This window comes from Podarcis melisellensis, assembly GCF_964234715.1.
Source record: "Podarcis melisellensis genome assembly, chromosome: 4".
NCBI lineage: Eukaryota > Metazoa > Chordata > Lepidosauria > Squamata > Lacertidae > Podarcis > Podarcis melisellensis.
Window position 1 is genome coordinate 63991952 of NC_138531.1, and position 22787 is coordinate 64014738.

The 22787-nt window shown below is 42.0% G+C and overlaps 1 protein-coding gene across 2 annotated transcripts in view; it reads right to left on the minus strand.

Annotated features, from left to right (window-relative positions):
* IGSF3 (immunoglobulin superfamily member 3) overlaps window positions 1-22787 on the minus strand; it is a 109522-nt gene that overhangs the window by 41967 nt on the left and 44768 nt on the right. For both annotated transcript variants that reach the window (XM_081907860.1, XM_081907861.1), the window contains exon 4: window positions 2838-3248. In XM_081907860.1, coding sequence (XP_081763986.1) covers window positions 2838-3248 — 411 coding nt within the window. The remainder of the gene's footprint in view (window positions 1-2837; window positions 3249-22787) is intronic.

Sequence of the window (22787 nt, forward strand, 5' to 3'; positions counted from 1 at the left end):
AAGTCAGCTGGAGGGGACTAGGTTGGTGAAGGCTGTTAAAGCAAAAAGGTACACTTTACAATTGTTGGAAATCTTGGTTCTGACTTTCAGGAAAATATTATTCCACCCATTCAAGAACACATTCATACTTGAAAGCTGAAGTCTTAATTACCTGGAAGAAAGTCGCACTAAACCAAATGGGGCTGACTCTTGAGTGAACACGTATAAGGCTATACTGAAAGGCAGAGTTGTACACTGCCAAACCACTTCTTTTCACTACGCTTTCCCCCAAGATCCAAATTTGCTTCTCAAACAGCAACTGAAGTTCCCTGCGAAAACTCCAGGTGATTATTTTAATGCCAACATATCTTTATTTTGCAATGATACAATCGGCGTATGTCTGCTCTAAAATACATGTGGGCTGTTCAACAGTTTCCTTTTCCGTGTCATCTTTTCAAAAGCACTTTCAAAAGCAGACTTTAATACATTTTCAGAGTTACTAACATCTGAAATATCTAGGTCATGTCCGGCCAGTGTATCGTTAATTGAGCAGGTCCTTTTGATACATCGAAAATGTAGCGCCACGTCTTCCATACTGACAGCAACACTCCTTCCTTCCAACCAGAGGGAAGAACAACAATAACATGCAAGTAGAATGTCTCATTCCAAAATCCTTTTCAAAAGCAGTATCAGAAAGGAGCCTGAGTTCTGAGTTAATGGGAAGAGACTAACAGGCCAGATACAGAGAGAATGAAAAGGTAAATGAAATAAGATAAACTAAAGGAAGGAAGAAAAATGAGACCAAGGAAAGGGAGAAGAAAGCAAATCTGTAGGGACTGGGAGCGCAAAAACAGTACTTCTGATCTAAGAAATAAGAGATATAACATCACCATACTGAAATATCACTTAGTGTGTGTTAGTTACTCCTCCAGTGCCTTTTAACTAGTGTGATGTACCCACAACCCTGGTGGCTAAATAGCGGTAGTCAAGCGGATGTTATTAACTCAAGGAAAATATGCTTAGGGTCATGCTATTGTATATGAGAAATTATGATTAGAGGACCAACAGCAGGTAAGATGGCTCTTATCCCACTGTTTCTCTTCTCTTTCACTAATAAAAACAGACTGACTCCTCATACAGCTCCTCAAATATCTTTGTTTGAAAGGAGGGAGAGAAAAGTCATGTGAAGGTATTGTCCAATAAAAGTGATTGTGTAAACTCACCCCAGATGGCCTAACTTTGCAAACTCAAACCAACTAGGGCTCAGAAAATGGTAAACGGAGAGAAAGAGAGATTTTGGTGTGCCAAAGCTTTATCTTACTCATGCATCACCAGTTTAAAAATAAAAATGAATGATTATGGCTTCAGGGCTCCACTCACATTTCCTGGAAAAATTATTCAGCCAATAATCAAATGATCTCAGTATCTGTTGACAGAAAATGACGTCTAGGAATGTAAGTTATTTGCTAGGCAGTCCTATCAAACATTTCCTTGTAAATGAGCCTTTCCCAGAAAATTGCACCCACTAGCTTCACTGTCATGGACTGGCTGGATGCAGAGCAATGGTAGGACGCACCAGCTGGAGAACCCTCTAGGGAAACCCCAGGGGAAGAAGGCTCAGAGCCAAGGGATTGGTGATGGGATGAAGATGAGTGGTCAGAAGGAGAAGACTGGTGATCAGAGGGAGATGGAGCAAACTGGGAGGAGGAGATGTCAGAAGCAAAAGGCAAGGTTTAGTGAACAAGAAGAGGCTGAGGAAGAACATAGTTCAGACTCTGAGGCAGAGGTGGGGGCTGGAGAGGAGTGCAGCCAGGAGAGGCAAGATGCTGAAGAAGCCAGGGAGTCTCCCGCTCCTACTATGAACACCTCCCCTCTCCCCTGCCCTCCTAGAATATGAAATGAGCAAAGCAGAGGGTGGTTGTGTGCAGACACGGCCTGAAACTGTGTGGGAAAGACCCTAGAGAAGTCCTATTGGGCTCCTGGGAAGGTAGAGACCTTCAGTCCTCACAATTCCTTCATTGGGGCAAGACCTCCTAGAAAGAATTGCTGAGAGCACTAGGCTGGAACTGTGGTTTGCTTCCTTGAACAAAGAATTAACTTCACTGGCCTTGGGTGAATATTGCTTTTGTTGCTGACCTACGCCTGACTCCAGCCCCAACATCCATTCAAAAATTAACACTGAGCCATGGTTTAGTACAGCCTTCCCTAAACTTGGATCCTCAGCTGTTTTGGACTAGAACTCCCATCATCCCTGACCACCAGTCCATGCTGTTGGGGATGATGGGGGTTGCAATAACTCTGGAACCAAGACCAGGAGAGGCAGGTTTAGTGATACATGGATGGGCCTCCCTCCAAGGTAGAGTGAAGGACTAGGCTGCTGCATCCCCACCTCGATTTTCCTCCTCCAGCACAGCCAGGAAGACATCTGCAGAGTTAAGTTTCAATTTCAAAAAACCAAGGATCTTGGTTTAAAACCAACAGACCCATTTCACAATAAGCCAACTTCAAACCACTGAGTTATGAAACTGTGTTGTTTGGCAGTAAATTGTTTTGTTTTAAACCACAACACCTAGCTCATAGGTAATGCTAAACCAAAACTTTTTGAAATCTAAATTCTCAGCAGAAATCCCTCTTCCTACTGCAAAGAAGGTGATGGTGTGGGAGCCGGATGCTTCACTCATCCACATAGTACTAGACCACAACTCAATATTGCATGTGAACTGGACTACTCTAAGACATAATGATGAGAGCACCTTCTCCTCTCCTTCCACTTCCCTCCTTCCCAACACTGCCGCAAAAACACAAAAAATATTACAGTCTATGAGAGAGGTAACAAAAAAGAAGCTTGGCACACTAACCAGTTCCTTCCACATAGACCATGGTGCCTTCCGAGCGCTTGCGGGTCATTGCGTACCAAGTGCCATCAGGGTCCTGAATCCACTCTGCTGCCTCGCAGTAAAACTCGCCTTCATCAGAAGACTGCAGGTTGTAGATTGTAAGCTTGGACTGAGTTTCGCCTACTTTATCCAGGCGGATATCTCCACTGGCGTGCCGCTGGGTGTAATCACTCCCTGCACGCAATACGAAATCCCGGCTGAGGGAGATCACCTCCACAGCAGGCTCGTCTGCTTTCCGTCGATACCAGGCGATAGAAATATGGCTGTGCTGCACGGTACTCTTGGATACCTCACACTTTAGTTCCAGAGAATCATGTTGCACTTTGTTTAGGGTCTGGGCTTCTGAGGTCACTCTCAGGGAGTCAGGAATAACTGCAGTAGAGAGACAGAGAAAGGACAAAAGTTAACATCTGGTGCTTAATGGGTCTTATATAGAGGATTATGCGCAGCAAATAAGTGTTAAGACTTTACAAAGCAATATGAAGATAGTTTCACATTTAGATCTCTAAAGGGAAAGCCCTCAGTGGGACCGTAGCTCAAATAGGAGAGTCTGTTATCACCTCGGATCGGGGAGGTGGAATCCATGATCATTCAGATGTTGTGGGACTCCAACTCCCATCACTTCCAGCCATGGACGATGGTAACTGCAGCCAAACAACAACTGAACAGTGAGAGGCTCCTCATCCCTGGGGAAGTCCTGGGATCGATACCCAACAACTCCAATTACAGGCATCTGTGGCAGGGACAGGAAAGGGTCTCCTTGTAGGTTTTCCATGAACATCTTGTTGGCTACTGTGAGAACAGAATACAGGCCTAGATGGGTCTTTGACTTGATCCAGGAGGCTCTTATATTCTCTTCCTCAGGCGTTGGCATTATTGGATATGATGGACAGCTTGTCTGAGACAATCTTATATCAAGCCACATTTAATCTTCAAGTCTGCTATTCCAAAGCTGTTAGCAAATACAGAGCACTGGCTGCATATCTCCACTGGCAAATGAATCAAAATACTAAACCAGTGTGTGCACACAGCACCTCATTGCTACTGCAGAACTTATGAGAGCCCACTTACTCTTAGAGATTTATTTTATGATTTTATGAAACTTAACTGTAATCTTTAAAATTCCAAATATGTTCTCAAACCTTCAAAAAGAACTCTTTCCAGAATTTTCTTTTTAACATTTATACTACCTTAGCTAGGTTTTCTTTCTTTCATCTTTCTCCAATAAAGCCGTGAGATCAAATCTCTCTCCTTTTTGCTTATGTCCTTACATTATTTAACAATGCCTGTGAGCATAATTAAGATGCTGCGCTCATAGAAGACCTATCTACTGCAAAGAGAGAAAATTACAAAATCAAGTATATATTATTGCAATGTAGAAGATATGCAAGCACCCTCCAGATGTGCTGTCTTGCATGCAGGGATTTTGAGGCCATCAATATTTTCTTGTTGATATGACATCAGCAAACATTCCTCTTGTTGGAAGACCTGAGTGGCAACTGAGGATTACACTTCATGCATCTGATGAAGTAAACTGTGGTCACAGAAAGCTTAGGCCATGGGAATACTTTTACACATTCAAAATCCACCTTGAGTCAGTGGAACATTATAGAGAATTTTTTAATTTTGCAACTGAACAGCAAACACTAGCAATATGCTGTCTTGGGACTAATTCTGGTGTGCAAAAATATATTTATATTTTCAAACAGAATATAATGCATTTGGTTTTCTTTTCTCCCTACACTTTGCAGGATGTGCACACATTTCCCCTATCCGGAATATTAATAAATTCATCAGGCTGCAACTCAATATTTTACCCATGATTCTCACATAATATTTAAAGCCAACTATGAATAATTTCAAAAGCAGATTAGATCTCTTCTGCCCTGCAGCCATGACACTCGCTTCGAACTTAAAGAAAATAAATAAATCAATTAAGTCAGATGCAAAATCTGTACAGCAGCATATGGCATTACTTCACTGATCTCTCGACTGATACATTAAACGGACAGTAAAACTGAACAATATGTGGCTTTCCACAACTCAAGAGACATTTCCATCCTGGAATACAGAACTGCTTTGGACACAACCCTTTGCTTTGCCTTTGTGAAGACAAGCTATATGCAGAAACTTTCTACTGGAACTTGTGAATGGGTTCCTAGATTCCTGGTGAGTCATAAACTGCACAGAATCCAAGTACAGTCATACCTCGGGTTGCGAAGGTGATTCGTGCGAGAGGCACGTTCGCAACCCGCAACGCTGCATCTGCACACGCGCATGACGCGATTTCGTGCTTCTGCGCATGCGCCGAAACCCAGAAGTAACCTGTTCCGGTACTTCCGGGTTCGGCACAGTCCGCAACCTGAAAACGCACAACCCGCAGCGTTCGTATGACTGTTTGTTACATCTAACAGCAAACTCTGATTCTAAGTACCAAGAAGTTTGGATAAAATAAGTAAACAAACAGGATTCCACCAAAAATGGAGCTACCAAGACAGAGGTATTGGCATGCTCTGGGAAACCACGGCATTTACAGAAAGACATTTAAAAAAAAAAAGAATGAATTTAAGGGGAACCCCTCCCCGAGCAAAAAACCCCAGCCCAGCGAAAATGGTTGTGGATCAGAGATAAATGGAAAACCAGTGAGAGTGGGGTGACCAGCTCAAAAAGAATGGCAGGCCAGAAGCCTGAACAGGAACATTCTCATTAGAATTGAAGACACTGCAAACTTTTGGTTTCATGTCTCACTCATACATATCTATATTTGATGGTATTTAAGGAAGGCTCAGATCTAGTCCAAGAAGTTGTCTACTAAATAGTGATCACCTGATTACTGTTTAAATGGGTCAAAAGCTACAAGCAGCTTTTGTCCAATAAAAGTGATTGTGTACATTAGGGATAGCGGGAGAGGGAAAAGGGAGGTCATCTGCTTCCAATGAAATAAACTGAAAAACCACTAACCGGCTGATAAATCATATGACTAACAAAGGACCTTTCCCATCCAGAACACAGTATTGTGTGGCCCAATTCTGTAGATCAGACAGCCTTGTTGAACTTTTAAAGTAAGCTTTTCTGATTCTGTGGTTATTGTTAACTGATTTTTTCCTTATGTATGTATTTCATAGCCTCAGAAGCTACAGTGTTAAGTGATATGTAAAACGTTGAAATAAATTAATAAACATGACACAAGCCCCTCTGAAGTGAATGAGACTGGCAGAGCTGAGGAATCTTTCTGGACAGCTCTCATTCATTTGAATGGGTTTTCAGTGGAAGATGTCCCCACTTTATTAAGCTTGTGAGCCACCAGAGAAGGTGGGACATGGGCAGCAAGCAAGCTTTTGATGGGAAAGAGGCAGGAAAGGGAGAGCAGAGCAGATTGGAAGCCCCCTTTAACCACGAGCTTCAAAAGAGCTAAACCAGACAGCACTTTAACACTTGAGATATTAAGGAAAGCTGAAAATACAGATGCTGCTGCTATTTTCAGTCTGATTAGGCGAAAGGAGGATTAGTACTTTTGTGGAGACAAGACAAGGGGAGGGAGACGGGCCATGCTGTTCTATTAAAGACCCAAGTCCACATTAAGAATGTTTGACAGCTTTTGTAACGTTTGAGGCTACCAGTAGGTGGTCAAGGTAGAAAAGATTGTAATTAAGCAAAGAGATTCAAGTAGAGCCGCAAGAAGGAATTAACACAAATGAGAGAAATGACCTTTTTTGAATACAGCTAACCACTTTTATTTTCCTTAGAAAAATCTCTTTTAAAAGTAGCATCCAAGAAAGAAAACCTGTGTGCACTCTGAAAATACGCTATATGAATTATTAGCCTCATTTTAGAGCCAGATAAATAAAATTATGTCATGGTGTATATATATTTCCACATTTGCATGGAGAAAATGCAGCCCAAATATTGAGAATCATCAAAAAGAATTGAGAATACAGAGGAAGAGGATAAAAAGGGAAGCTGTTATACAAGGAAGAAGTGAAGTGACTCTAAAAGGAGCACAGAGAAGGGCTAAAAGACAGGAATAGCATGCAAGTTAAGTGTGAAAGGAGACGAAAGAATAGGAGGAACAAAATTACTTTGAGAGGGATGTGTGTGGGGAGAACACTTAAAATAAAAAGGCATCCCCCCAACAGAGAAGCAAATTCTGCCCAAAATGAGGCTTAAGTCACAATAACTTCAAGAGCCAATGTTTATACTTAGCATTAAGAAAGCTGAACTCCCTTGCCAGAAAGAAATTACAAAAGAATCTAGCAATTCTGAAAGAAGTATTAATAATAATGTAATAATTAAATATTAATTAATAATAATGTAATAATTGCCAGCTGAGTATGCTAACTTCAACCTCTGCTCCCCTTTACAAACATTTTGTAGCTGGAAATTTTAGCCATCTCATGTGGGCCCTGGATAGGTTTTGAGAACCCCCTGGTTCATGGCTTACTGTTGCACTAGAATTTGGCTGATGAGAAATCAAACTATAAGGTAGGGGGGATGTTATGTACTGAAGTTCTCACCCTGGGCCAGCAGGCGGATACTGTAGATAGTTATGCAAATAAGGGATCAAAAGTGACGTTCAGTGATTGGATAGTTTTAGAAAATTGTGAATAAACAGTTGTTTGAAGAATCGCTGTGTCGTCTGATATGTTCACCCACAACTTAACAGGGGAGGTGATGGATACCTTGCCCCTCTGCATTGTCACCTCTCTGCCAATCATGGCTGAGTCGCAGAAGAGCAGTGGGAGGGGGGGAGGAATGAGATAGATTAGTGAGAAGCACACATTCATGCAAACAAAACAAGAGAAACACCAAATAAGAGCCTAGTGGAATATCATCCCAGACAGGTCACATGAAAATCACTCATGGTGCAGAAAGAGGGGGTTAAGAAAGGATACCTTGCATGCATATGCATGCACAGGGGAAGCAAGAGCTAAAGAAGTAAAGATGTTTCCACCTTAAAAACAATTAAAGGAATTTCCTAGAGTCACTACACATTAGCAAAGTGCAACTTGTTAAAGGTAATTAACACATATTCTCATTAACCTTACATTTCTTTGTGCTCTGATGAATTATAAATGATATGGAAGTTCATTCTGCTTTTAGTTGCAATAAAATACACCTATGAATTCTTTCTACATATTGATGACTAATGCACTTTTTGTACCAGAGATTAAAGCATCCTTTAAATGTCTAAAGAGAGTCAGAGAGACATGAGCGTGTGGGGGCTGAGGGAGGGGGAGAAATAATTAGTATAAGTTGCTTTAACTTGTTTTTAATCCCCCCAGTGATTAATTTTTTTAAACATCGGTAATCCTGTAATTTTGCTGTATATCATTTGCTGACAAGTTTTCCAATTGGAGATTAACCTTTTCTACGGGAATGTTTACTGTTGGGGCTTCTCTTCAGTAACCATGAAAAAACTATAGTTCTATACAGGAGAAATGAAGTACAATCCTCTACTTGGCTACTCAGAAGTAAGCCTCACTGAATTCAATGGGATTTGCTCTAGCAAAGTGTGTATAGTATTGCAGCCTTAAATCCCTAACATACATTATTTTGGGCTATCAATAAAGCCACATTTTCCAGTGCTCTCTGAGGAAGCGTATAGTTTATATATATATACAAACCTTCCCTACCCTGCTGGCTTCCAGATGTTTTGCACTGGAAACTCCACAGCCATGCTGGCAGGGGCCAATTGGGTTTGAAATCCAAAACACCTGGAGGGCACCAGATTCCAGGGGGCTGACTGGATAAGTATATATATTTATGTATAAACACACGCGTAAAACTATAAATTACACAGAAGGGCGCTTCCGGTTATGAAGTTTTCAGGATGCGGCCAGGCCTCCGGAATGGATCCTGTTCATAACATGAGGTACCACTGTATTTGTATTTGTCTAAAAACTAATACTAAAACTAAATTTACTAAATACTAAAACAAAAACTAAATTTGTTTTTGTTTTTAAGAAAACAGTTTATTGTTGTAACTATTTAATGCAAACACTATGGTAATCTTTGCCTCAAGCTATTGAACCCAAACTTACTACACAGATTATTTTGTAGCACAAATATTTAAATGGCACATTTAAGAGCAGGATAGTGCATCTTTCACTTATTAGCAACTGTTTTAGCTCTTAAAAAGAAAAAGAAAAAACCAAGAACACTCCTTTTTTAAGTTTACAGAGTTTACTTCAAACAGAACAAAACTTTGCAGTTTGTTATAAATTTCTACTGTCCTGCTACAGCAGAATACTTTGTAGTTTATTAGATTTACAGAAGGGGATAAAAATTAATTGGCTTCTCCTGTACAGGAGTACTGCTGATAAAGCCTTGATCACAACAGCATCCTTGTTTGGGCTTTAATGATTGTGTCAAATGATTAGATTGAAATAAATGCATCTGCCAAAGCAACTGGATGTGGTCAAATGGCTGAGGAAAAGGGGGATGGGCAATTGACTGAACCTTTCTTTTCAGACAGGAAATTAGGTCAGCTTTCTGACTCAAGGCCTTGGAAGGAGTTACTCCTCCCATGATGTTACAATCCGTTAGTCATGCACTATACCTGATCCACATGCTCATTTAACACAATTAAATCAACCATATCCAGCATTTACAAGAGTGCATTATAATCTGATGCTGCTAAAAAACATTACGGCACCAGAATACAGCAGATGCTTGAAGCAGACCCTAATCTGCATAAGACCCTTGTTGGTGGAAGCTTGGGGAAACAGTATGAACACAATAAGAAGGGACTATGGATCAGCATCTGTTGCAAGACTGGCTGGGCTTTGTGGGATTCACCCAGCAAACCTCTGCTTTCTGTGAACTGGTATAAGGCACAGGGGAATCACTTTCTATGAATAAACACAACTTACTCAGAAGCTATAAGGCAACTGCTCCACTGGGAAATCGAGGCTCCAAACAAACAGCAAGCAACACCAAGAAAGCGGACAGTTAGCTTGGCATCAATACCACCAGCAATAAATAATCATCTTTGTAACAAAATTTGGAACTTTTTCACAGCACGGTTTATGGTGAATGCAAATATGTGTTTGGAATGCTCCTACTTAGAGGAGCAAGATCATGGGCATTATATCTTTCAAGCTAGGCTTGTTTGTGTGCGTACCTGCCTTTGCCAACTTGGCTCCTTCCAGATGTTTTGGACTACAACTCCCATCAGTGCCAGCCAGCAAATCCATGGGAGTTGTAGCCCAAAACATCTGGAATGTACCAGGATGGCAAAGACAGGTGTATATACAATGGACAGCACATATTTTGAGATAGCCACCAGGCCTTCTTGGATAAAAGATTAAAAGATAAATTTATAGCTAACATTTGCTATCTCAGTGGTAGCCACAAATGATATACGTGGGCCAGGACTGGATCATAAACTGGCAACACCTCCTCTGGAGTTAAGATGATTATCTCTGATGGGGACACTCACGAATCACGCTGGCAACTTGCCAAGAGCCCAAGGGCTCTAGCTAAGCATGTTTAATGAGAAAATAAATGCATGCAGCTTGAATTCTGGCTTTTTTCCAATGCCTACCTTGATATACAAATAGAAGTCTCTCAACTAGGAAATGCGGGGGGTGGGGGTGGGAGAGAGAGAGAGAATCCTCACAGTTCATTAGTTAATGCTGAAATGAACAGTTACGTGATAAAAGTACCTTGCTAATGATCTATGGCCTAGTTTCTTGTGTAATGTACTGGACATATAGTTAAATGTGCCACACCCAGGAGATTATGTTGTTTTCCCCCTCATCAGTGTCTGTACCTCTGAGGCACATTAAGATCTCCTGCCATCTGTCAAGCCCATAACCAACATTCTTGGGCCAAAGTTTGCCTATTATCCTGCTGATGAGCAATATCTGTGCTTCATGCTTCAGCCCATTTTCCAGGCAGCTTCTGAAATTTGTGTCAGAAAGCTTTGGGAGGCAGAGTATCAACACTTACAATTTTACCTGTTCCCAACTCAATATAACCTTTGATATTGAATCCTAAATAGGGCTGTCAGTCGATTAAAGAAACCTTAGTGGATTAGTTGTATGAACTTTAGTTGGTTAATCAATCTAATTAATTTAATTACCCCGCTGCTGGGGCAGACAAGTTGGAGAGTGATATTGTGCTCATTTTCTGCCTTTGGGCTTCCCATATGCCTATGGTTTGTTACCAAGAGAGCAGAATACTGGAGTAGATAAGCTTTTGGTCTGATCCACCAAAGCTTATCTTTATGGTCTCAAATGTGCATATGAAACAACTCTGAAACAAAAAAGCTCGCCTTTGGTTAAGATGATATGTACTGTGATAAACGCGTGCATTTTCTAAAAATAGATATTCCTTCCTACGAAGGAAAAGGAATACTACCTCTTTTAAGATAGTGGTCAGCATATGTAATATTTCTTTCTTTTTTTACATCTGTCATTACTATTTAAAAAAATTAATCAAGGCATTGTTAATTGACTAAAAGTTAGGAAAAACAACAACAATTGAATAATGCAGTGCTACTCTGAAAACTATCTCCTCAGGGTAAAGGTGTCTGCTTATATGGATATGGAATGAGTTTGGTCACCACAGGTTAAGTCCTCAATAACAAAACTGGAGATAAGAGGAATATGTGGGATGGCAGTGGAATATGTGGGAACTTGGCCCTTAAATAAAAGTGTCCAAATATTTTTAAATGGACAGGTGTACACCATGAACAAATTGAGACAAAGGCTCTCAAGGGGAAAAAATTAAGCAGCAGCCTAGGAGCCTACTCCTAGGGGCTGGTCTCTTCGCCCCCCCCCCCTAAAGTATTTGATGGGGACAGGCCCCCTAAAAAGGTGATGGGCATTGCTCTTAAAATGGCATGTACACGCCACATCTTGTAATCGATTAGGTAGGGTGGTACTCCCCTCCCCTATTTTATTCAAGCTGGCACTCCTGAGCAGCAGGAGATCCCTCCAGAAACAACTTACAGTGTTTTATCCACAGAAGAACATCCCATTTAACAAGGAAACTGGCTTTCAAGCCTACATACACTTTCACAAGATCTGTCCATTCTGAAAGAGGAAAGATTAATGCAAATGTGGCACTAATGACTGACTCTAATAAGAAACAGGGCAAGCTAGCTAGCTTTACTAGAAGGTGTATGTCCTTGAAGTCTCCTTTGTGTGGGAAAGAGGAGAAGACAGAGTGAAAATCATGCTGAGAATACTGGGGGTGGGGGAAACTCAAGAGTGCATATACACTTAATGTAAGCTTGTTAAAATATTTTCGTTCTAATATTTTTGTTTAAAACTTGAATATTTTAACGCAACATATAATGATATGAACATATGTTATCTCAATTACAGTTTTCTGACTCACAAATTCAGCGCTTGGAGGGTTCTTCCTTCATGCCCACTGCCAATTTTGGCAGCTCAGGAAAAAAAATATTTTCTTTCTATACCGATTACATAATTTGTTATTCTCCTCCTCGATGAGGGAATGTGAAACACTATTATTATTATTATTTATTACAAGCTTGCAATCAAAATTTAGAATGCAGCAGGGCAGAGAGGAATGTAAGAAGCAAAGCTATGAATATGAATCAGGGCTAAGGCAGGGATGGAGAACCTGCAGCCGCCTGGATGTTGCTGGAATACAACTCCCATCGTGCCTCATGGGTCATGCTGGTGCTAATGGGGCTTGGAGTCCAGCAACATCTTAGGAGCCATAAGCTCCCCATTCCTGGACTAAGAGATTGTCAGGGGCTTTATGAAATGATTCAGTTTTTTGGGGGGAAAGGTTGAAGGAGACTGAAAGGTCACATCACATCGTGTTCTGGGAGGCAGTTTTAGTGAAAAGGGGCAGGAAATGAGTGGAGTCGTAAGGCAGTAGGAGACTGAGGCTCCCAAAGTTGGAAAAAACTGAAAATCATAACTGCAGATAGTTCAAGGTACAAGGCTACGGAGAGTTTTTTTAAGGACAAGACAGTGTTTGTACAGGAGGGAGAGGGAGAAGGAGAAGGGAAGACATGGTAAAGGGTTTTGAAAGGACCAAGGTGAGATCTGAGGGATAAGGGATAACTGATTTTGGCAACAGAATTATAGAAGTTTTGTAACTTTCACTCCAGGTAGGACCACCTTGCTACTTGTTTAATGGCTTTTAGTTGCATTCTAAATAGCTTCCTATGAGCCCAGCTTCAGCTGACAGGTTAAGTTGAACAATGACAGCACAGCGTCAAAATGAATGGGGAGGAGAAAAGCAGCTGTGATCTTGTGGGAATGAGGGCAGTGTGTCAACGATGTGGATGGATATTTTCAAGCAAAGGTCGCTAACCCTCCTGGACAGAAAGAAAAATGACAGAAAACCTGTTTTAGCCTCTATATCAGCTTGCACCTCAAGTCCAAATGCCATTCAACCTGTTGGAAAAATAAAACTACGCTGCACACATGGCAGCTTCCTTTTTCCTGCTTAAGTATTGCAAGTAAGAAAATGATTCTGAGAGCAAGGAACATAGCATCTTTAACAGCATTCTCTTCTATTACATTAATCTGCAGTTCTTACTGTAATAGAACCACCAGTAGACTTTACAGCCAGATGAGGTTTGAAGGGCAGAGGAGAGTTGTCAACATCCATCTGTCTTAAGAGACAATGGAGTGCGCCTCCGGGGGTGAAGCCGAACTGCTGCGTTAGCAGCACCGAAGTGACCTTCCCAGGGCACAAGCCTGGGCAGTATGTACAGAGGTCCTGAGCTGCTCAGACGACAAGACCTCCCCGCTCCAATGGCCTCGCTGATGTGGTCCAAAGGAAAGCAGAGCAATAACTTTTGCAACAGCTTGACTGCAGGAGTTGGCAGGAGGAGGTGTACAAGGTGCCATCCAACCATTTTAGGGGCTCTACTCTGCTTTTGTGTAGGGTTTACTCCTTAGCCTTTTCTTCTCCCAAAGATATCCCACAAGGCAGCAGAGGTTTAATATCAGAATTTTCCTTCTCCTAGATGGGCTACAGTCCCAGGTTGATGAGCCCCTCTGCCCCTCACTTCCCTCTACAGCAGGTGCAGAAACTGCCTTACCGCTGGACATATCTAACCTGGCCATTTCTTTATTTTATTTTGTCTATATAGATCATCCTTTCACAACTTCTAGCTGATTTGGACTACAGCTCCTAATACCTGAGACCATTGGCCATGTGGCTGGAGTAGATGCCCAATAAAACAGGAGAGGCATCAAGTTGGGTTGAAGAGCATCAAATCAATTGTCCATCTTGTGCAGGCAGAAATCTTCCCAGGGACTGAGCCTGGAAATGCCACCTCCATATCTCTCTCTCTCTCTCTCTCTCTCTCTCTCTCTCTCTCTCTCTCTCTCTCTCTGTGTGTGTGTGTTAATCTTCTAGGTGGAAGAAATATAATCATAGTGACAGCGGATCAACACTGTTGGAGAGGTTGAAACACAGCCACTACTCAATATACTCTTCATTTTATAAGCCACCTAGACTATGATTCCTAGAGGATTCATTGCAGTGGCACAGCCCACACTAGCTTTTGTCTACCATAAAATAAAAAGTTTGGGAAAGGATGCATTGGAAATAGTTATGGTATTGAAAATTGGTTTCTGGAGGTACATGAAATAAAATGAAGCCAATGCCCCTGCCTTTTCTTTCCCTAATTGATTGAAAAAAATGTTCTTGAAAAAAACAGCAGCATACACAAGCCTTTTACAATAGCTAGTTATAGAGCTTTCTCAGCCTCCACAAACATTTTTATTTTATTGTATTAACAGTGAGATTCCTTCATTCTCATTATTTTTGTTGAACCACCAGGACGGGTAAAAAAATTCCATGGTGAGTACGAGGATTCTATTATTTTCTGCTATGATTTTTAAATAAGCACAGCTGAGTATTCTAAACTCTTTCCTGCTTCTCCCACCTTAGAAGAAGAGTTTGGATTTGATATCCCGCCTTTCACTCCCCTTAAGGAGTCTCAAAGCGGCTAACATTCTCCTTTCCCTTCCTCCCCCACAACAAACACTCTGTGAGGTGAGTGGGGCTGAGAGACTTCAAAGAAGTGTGACTGGCCCAAGGCCACCCAGCAGCTGCATGTGGAGGAGCGGAGACGCGAACCCGGTTCCCCAGATTACGAGACTACCGCTCTTAACCACTACACCATACTGGCTCTCTTAGGCAGTCAACATTTGTTGATAATACTCCCTACATTTATCTCGAGCTGTACCACTCAACCAATCTTAGTAGTAAAGATGAAAAGTTCTATTAATTTAAAAACAAAGGAGGAAGTTAGCCTTAACAGGCCAATTGTCCTAAGCTTCATAATGAGCCTTAGCTCTAGTCCTGCAATGTCACAAAGGGGGGGGGGGGGAGACCATTTTTGTACACAGTCTACAATTTTATTCTTGTGCAATGCCAATTAACTCTAGTATTCTGCAGATCTGCAGCTTAGCAATTACCTGGCCTAAGTGTAAATTTCTGCCCCCCTTGCAGTAAGTTATAAAAGCCTTCTTGCACATGAGTCTAATGAGATTTATCGGTTATGTTTTTTAAGCACCTCTTCTACAGCAACATAGTAAGCTGCCTTATACCAAGTCAGTTCACTAGTCCATCTAGCTCTGCATTGTCTACACTAACTGGCAATGGGGACATTCCCAGCCCTACTTGGAGATGCTGAACCTGGAAGCTTCTGCATGCAAAGCAAATGATCTACCATTGAGCTATGGTCCTTCCACAAATACTTTCTTTGGATGTACTGCCTGAAGGTTGCAATTCCCATTCTTGACAGTGCAAGCAAAGAATGGAATCAGGGCACACCAGGTTGTGCATGGCCCATAATAATAGTGCAACTCAACTGTCAGAGAGTACAGATTTATCTGTTCCAGAATGTTGTTTTTGACTTGGAACATCTGCAACCATGTAGAAATAATTTGTGAAGGTATCATTTGTCATCCTTCCAGAATTCGATACACAGAATTTCAGCCCTCCCCATTGCCCCTGCGTGCAAGTTAAAAATGAAATGCCACGCTTTTGTGCAAAACACAGTAGGCCTTTGTTTTATATAATCTGTCCACCAGCTACTTCAATCTGATACAAAACATGTGGCTGAGGAGATCATTCACGCAGCTACTCATTTCACTGGAATTTCTAGAGCTCCTTCCTTAAAAGGTAGTGCAGCATGTGTTAACCCAAAATGGTCTGGCAGGCTAAGAGATGACAGAGGCAAATTCCCACTGAAACTACTCTGTGAAGAGCTTCATCTGCTGTTTCTCCCACACCCCTTCTCCCACATGAACATCACATTCCAGAAACTTACTAACCAAGGCATACAGTCAACAAGACAACAATTTCTATTTTTTTCTCCTGCCAGGATAATGCAAGCCAGATATTCTGTCAAGCTTCTTTAGCATTTATACCTAAGTTCCCTAAGATATAGGTAAAGGTAAAGGTAAAGGGACCCTTGACCATTAGGTCCAGTTGTGGACGACTCTGGGGTTGTGGCGCTCATCTCGCTTTATTGGCCAAGGGAGCCGGCGTACAGCTTCCGGGTCATGTGGTCAGCATGACCAAGCCATTTCTGGCGAACCAGAGCAGCGCATGGAAACGCCGTTTACCTTTCTGCTAGAGTGGTACCTATTTATCTACTTGCACTTTGACGTGCTTTCGAACTGCTAGGTTGGCAGGAGCAGGGACTGAGCAACGGGAGGGATTCGAACCGCCGACCTTCTGATCGGCAAGCCCTAGGCTCTGTGGTTTAACCCACAGCGCCACCTGGCTTACTTATTTAAAGAGTGAACTGATGACAGAGTACTGCTGCTTTTGACTAAGACTTAGGGGCCAACTAAACTCAGTGTTGTGGGGTATTGATGCCTGTATCTACCCACTCATGCATACAGCAAGGTCTTTATATATTATTTAATATAGATGAGGGTGTGGAGATGGACCTGCTTTATTGGATAAGGAGGGGCTATATACCCTGGACCTGACCTCCATTGTAGCACCTAAGAATATAAAAACAGCATGCTGGATTAGGCCAGGGGCCCATCTAATCCAGCATCCTGTTCTCAGAGTGGCAAACCAAACATCTATGTGAAGTCCATAAAGCAGGACCAGAATGCAACAGCTCCTCCCTCTCCTGCAGTTTCCCGCAAGCATACTGCCTCCAAGAGTGAAGGTACTTCTCTCAGTCCAGCACTGCTACTAGAAGTGAATCAGGATGCAGAGAATAGGGAGAAAGGTGGGAGTTTAGGTTTGCTCCTTTTTATGTAAGAAGTGCATCCCCTTGTTTTATCTGTGAATGGGTCAGTCATGGGCAGAAATACTTGTGGGTCCCCGTCCCCCCACAAATCTCATATTTATTGGAACTTGCCTACAGTCCGCTTTGCTGGCTTGGCTCCTAAATAACACAGTCTTAACTCTTGCCTGTTTGCAATCTGCTCTCTTGCTTTTGCTGCTGGCTACCTGAGGCCTGCCATCCATCTGTTGCCCTGTAGACTTCAGACATGAGTCAGAGCAGGACATGTGCCAAGTCTTAGCATGCTTAATGGGTGTCACTCTCGCAACCACTCAATCACTCTTGATTAGGGATGACTGACTTTCCAGGGGAAATCACATTGTGGCTACAGTATTTGAAGCAGAAAGTCAGTCAAGAGAACAAGAAGCCCAAACAAAAGGAATGCTGTCAGCTTTGTGATTAATTAAAGAACTTGAGTGATTATCTCATTACAGAAAGCAGGGAATGCCAGACTTGTAAAAGGTGCAACATTAACAAATAGCTTAAGAAGATTAATTACAACACATGGTAAATACTGTGACATTTTGTCTTACCTTACTACACATGCACAGTCAGCGCAAAAAAACACTTGCTGCACATGGAGCACACCAAATAACACTTCTGCACAGAATGTTCCAAATTCATAGTATGGTGTCACTTCTTTCTCTCTTACTTCATATCCTTGTCGTATCTGACTTCTTTCATGACGGCTTTGACTTTAAAAATATTACTATTTGGTTAGAACAAGCAAGTTCTTGGTTTGAAAATTATCAGGTGTTTAGCGGAATTGTGTGTGTGTGTGTGTGTGTGTGTAAACGTAAAGGACCCCTGACAGTTAAGTCCAGTCGAAAATGACTCTGGGGTTCCGGCTCTCATCTCACTTTACTGGCCGAGGAAGCCGGCGTTTGTCCACAAACAGTTTTTCCGGGTCATGTGGACAGCATGACTAAGCTGCTTCTGGCGAAACAGAGCAGCGCACCAAAACGCCGTTTACCTTCCTGCCGGAGCGGTACCTATTTATTTACTTGCACTTTGACATGCTTTCGAATTGCTAGGTTGGCAGGAGCTGGGACCGAACAACGGGAGCTCACCCCATCGCGGGGATTCGAACCACCGACTTTCCGACCGGCAAGCCCAAGGCTCAGTGGTTTACACCACAACATCACCCATGTCATACACAAAATGACCAAGGTAGTCATTTTGTTATGTCTAGGAGCATGATGGTCTTTTTTTCTTGTAACCTCCGAAAGAAACTTTGCCAAGGTCAGTGTAATATCATTTGACCTATCCTCCAGAAGATATTTAATATGGGAGGTTTCAGATTTTCTTGGCAAATTTGCAAGTATGGGTATGATCAGTTGATCCCTTGCTTGCTCGTACTGGCCACAATGCAGATATGGTTCATGCAATCAATGTCCTGAGAACATAAATAAAGCCTATGCTGATAGGGGATGCCTCTCAGTCTACCATTTAAAACTTCTGAAGGAAATACATTTAATCTAGCTTTGGTAAATAAATGCCAATAGGTGGGTACAGAAAAATTCCTAAGATATGAGGCTATTCCATTAGCGGAATTGTTGATCTTCTAAGAAAACTACTAAAATGAGGCTCCCTAAAAGCGGACAAATGCTGGCTCCCTTGGCCTGTAAAACGAGATGAGCACCGCAACCTCAGAGTTGTTCACGATTGGACTTAACTGTCAGGGGTACCTTTACCTTTACCAGAGGATAGAATGATAGCTTTTTAAAAAGAGGGATCTAGAGGAGATCCAGGTAATTATAATCATATTGGCTTCAGGTTTGTCCAAGTTAAATGGCTATATAACTGGTATATATAATAATACTATGCCAGCACTGAACCATATGCACTGGTTATTCAATTGTTTCTGAGCTGAATTCAACACGCTGGTTTTAGTGTTTGAAGTGCCAAACAGCTTGGGGCCAGGCTATCTGAAGGAGCACCTTCTAAATATACCACTGTTTAATCATTGATGATTAGCGTTCAGGAATTAGGAGTTTGCAGATGACCTCAAATAATTCTAGTGAAACTGCAGCAGGAGCTCCCCAAATTGGGTGAGTGGGCAACCAAATGGAAAATGTGGCTCAATATAAGTAACTTCTCATGCATACTGATGTGATCTCAACTGGCAGTGACTAACGAAGAAAACTATATTGGTGATTGCGTGGGATAGCTCGGAAATAAAACAGTCAGTATCTTGATGCCTTAATATAAATTTATAATGGAACACTGTATACAGTCCTGGGCACCAAAACACTAGAAAATGTACAGGCAAAGGCATTCAAAACATTTGGGTGCCTTAAGAAAGGCTAAACTCCGTTGGAGCTTTTAAATTTGGGGAGTGGGTATGGGGGGGGGACACTTGCAGCACAGCCCTTTGCATGTTTGTCGCTGGAATGTGCTACATGAGGTTTATACCTAGTAAGTGTGCTTAGGATTGCAAGTTGAAGGGCATCATTAGAGACCCTTATAAAATTTGCATGGTATGTACTATGGTACTATGGATAATCTTTCTTTCTTTCTTTCTTTCTTTCTTTCTTTCTTTCTTTCTTTCTTTCTTTCTTTCTTTCTTTCTTTCTCTTATGATACTGAAACTTAGGATCAATCTATCTTCTCGAACTCCTAAGGCATCATTTTGAGAGAAAGATGCTATTTAAAGAAGTACCCCCCCACACACACAAAAATTGTTGACATGAAACAAGTGCTTCTATGAAAATTCTCCCAAGCTTGTTTGCAAAGACAGCATAATTTTAGCTGAGATTTCCACCTTCCAAATATGATTATATAACAGGGGTCAAGACCCTGTAGCCTTCTAAGATCATCCCTTAACGTTGGCCATACTTTTGGAATAATGGGATCTGGAGTCCAGCAGCGTCTGGATGGTCACGGGTTTCACACTCTTGGCACTACAGAAAACGCAACCACCAAAAACTACAATATGTTGAGGAATCAAAGGACAAAAGTTAAGACAGAGATGATCAAGTTTAGCTGTGGGATATTTAAAGTCTGAGTTTTCATAGCTAGCAGCCAGTTCTGACAGCTGAAGCACAGAAAGGGAAAGCTAAACTTGCACCATAATTAAGTGTCTTCTAGTGATCTATATCCAGCTAAACAAATTGGCTCTGTTTCCTCCTCCTCACTTTGCATGACCAAATTTAGCAACACACAGGAGGACCTCTAACACAGATTTCAACAGAAAAGCCATCAAAGTATGAGTTGGGTAGGGAGGGAATCTTTCACATACACATCCTGTTCTTCCTTTAAAGGATCTCATTATACCTTAATATATGGATTCTAGGAGCAAGGCTGAATATGTCCAAAAGGACAGCACAGGGATACAGGTTGCTTTTAAAGGGACAGCAACTACTAATAAGCGTGTTATTATATACCAAGTCAAAGCAAATGTCCAAACCAAAAGAAAAAGGCCAAGTAAGAAATAGACCATCATTTTCAAATGGAACGCTAGCACCCATTCAGTGGAATGAGAGTATCAGTGATCACTCCAGGGCCCACAACTGCTTGTCTTTAGGCTGCCTAGAACAACTAAATTTACTCATTAGTCTTTCTTTTGCAATGTAGGAACACAGATTTGCATCAAATGCTGCACAGGCAGACTCCTTTTTCCTGTCCTTTTCCTACTTTTAGAAAAAAAAATGGGAGAATGTGGGTGGCTTCAGGGATGAGAAGGGGAAGGGGATGTCCCACTACATGAGCCAAATCTGTTCCATTCACACAACAACTGTGTTGGGTATAACCATAGAAACCAAGTACAGAAGGCTGGGGCGGTGGGTGGCGAGAGAGAGGAAAGGAGGGCAGGAGAAAATTCCAGGCATTGGTCGTCTAAGATATTGATGTGGACTTTCAGGACTCTTGAAATATTGTTGAGGTTTCAGGATGGCAATCATTGAACGTGCTTTCAATAAAAACACACTCAAAACCACCCACATATGAGGATTGTTTACAAGAACTGCAACAGTAGTTGCCATTCCTTTAAAGAACAACCTGTATTACCCAACACTATTATTTTAGACATTTCCTGGATGGAACCAGTGCTATGTGACCACATCAATTAGGATTCAGCCTGAAAAGAATCTAAGCTGGCAGGTGGCACAAGAATATCTGTAGCTTGCAGAATATCTGTAGCATGCCAACGGAAGAAAAGGAAAAAAGGTACCACCAATCTAATATAGCCTCATAGCCAGTGAAAGCTAGAGTGATTTGAAAGGATATTCATGCTCTTCATAGCTTTATCCGCCCCACTATCGTTTCTCCATAGAGTCACTTCTTTAAAATTATTTTGCTGAAACATATGAACTAAGACACTGGAAACTTCTTCAAAATATTCCTGTCTGCACTCCTAGAAATATGAAGTGTCCAAAGCAAACATGCTGCCTTCACCAATATGTTTCCGGTTCCGCCACTGTCTGCCACTAATGCCCATGGTAAAGGAGGAAATCACAAAGGGGGGGAGGGAGAGAGAGACTGAAGAAACACAGATGGTCATGACAGTGAAGGACTTCTGGCACACGGTATGTAGACTTCCTTGCTCTCTCAAGCCATCGGAGGCCACTCTTAATTTTAGTCATTTATTTCATTTTTGCTTTTTACTTCTCACCTTTCCTCCAAGGAACTCAAGGTGGCATACATGTCTCCGTTAGGATCATCCTACTCGCTTGTAGGACCCCGGCAGAGACACATTCCCGATTGGCATGTTCTCTCCTTCCTGGTCGTTCGTTCAGGAGCTTCAAAAGCTTTCCCCAGCCCGAACATCACAGTGACCGATACCAAGAGGCATTAGCACGCTTATGGATCCTGCAGAGTATTAGCAGTTTGCGTAACAGACTGAGCAGCACAGCATTTTGGCTAAACTACGTTTATTTATATATAATACACTTGGAGCGTTCTGACTTAGCTCCTTCCTCTTTCTCATCAGACAGCAATGAGAAGAAAACAAAGGATAATAGTCCCATACCACGGGACACAGTAATACCAAAACAAGCTGTCTCCGTCTCGTCCCACACTGTGGAATGAAAACATACATCGTCATGTGACATAAAACAATCCCATGACTGCAAACATGGAGCAAGAATCCTAACATCCTCCCCCGATTCATGAACTGTGTTGTAGTGATTAGTGTAACTGCAACAACCATACAGATGTCATACACATAGTATACCCCTGTATCACCCGTTCCACCCTTGGAACTACCTGCAAATGGATTGGCCTTGGGCCTTACCATCTTGCACTTCTGACTAGTCTTGGCATCACAGCACTACTGACTATCACAAAGTTTTACACCTGGCTTTGTCGGGACTCGAACTCTAGCCTCGTTCCTCTCTGAGGAATCAGTGTTGGCACACACGGCCTTTTGACATGGTTCAGCTTCCTTCTCCAAGGAAACAGTGTCTATGGCTTTGGGTGTGGTTTCCCGTCCAATGAGGACAAACTCTGTACCCCTTTCAAGACTTCAGGTTCCAAGACCTGTCTCGAGCTACTAGCCACAGCTAAATCTGCAACAGCCGTGTTAGCAAACTCCTGATCATGCCTGGTGGTAGCTGTCTCAGATCTGCACATCAGGTGCACGTCCATCACTGTATCAGTGGAACTCACCTCACTTTCAGCAACAGCAGTAGACTCAGTATCTGAGTCTTTAG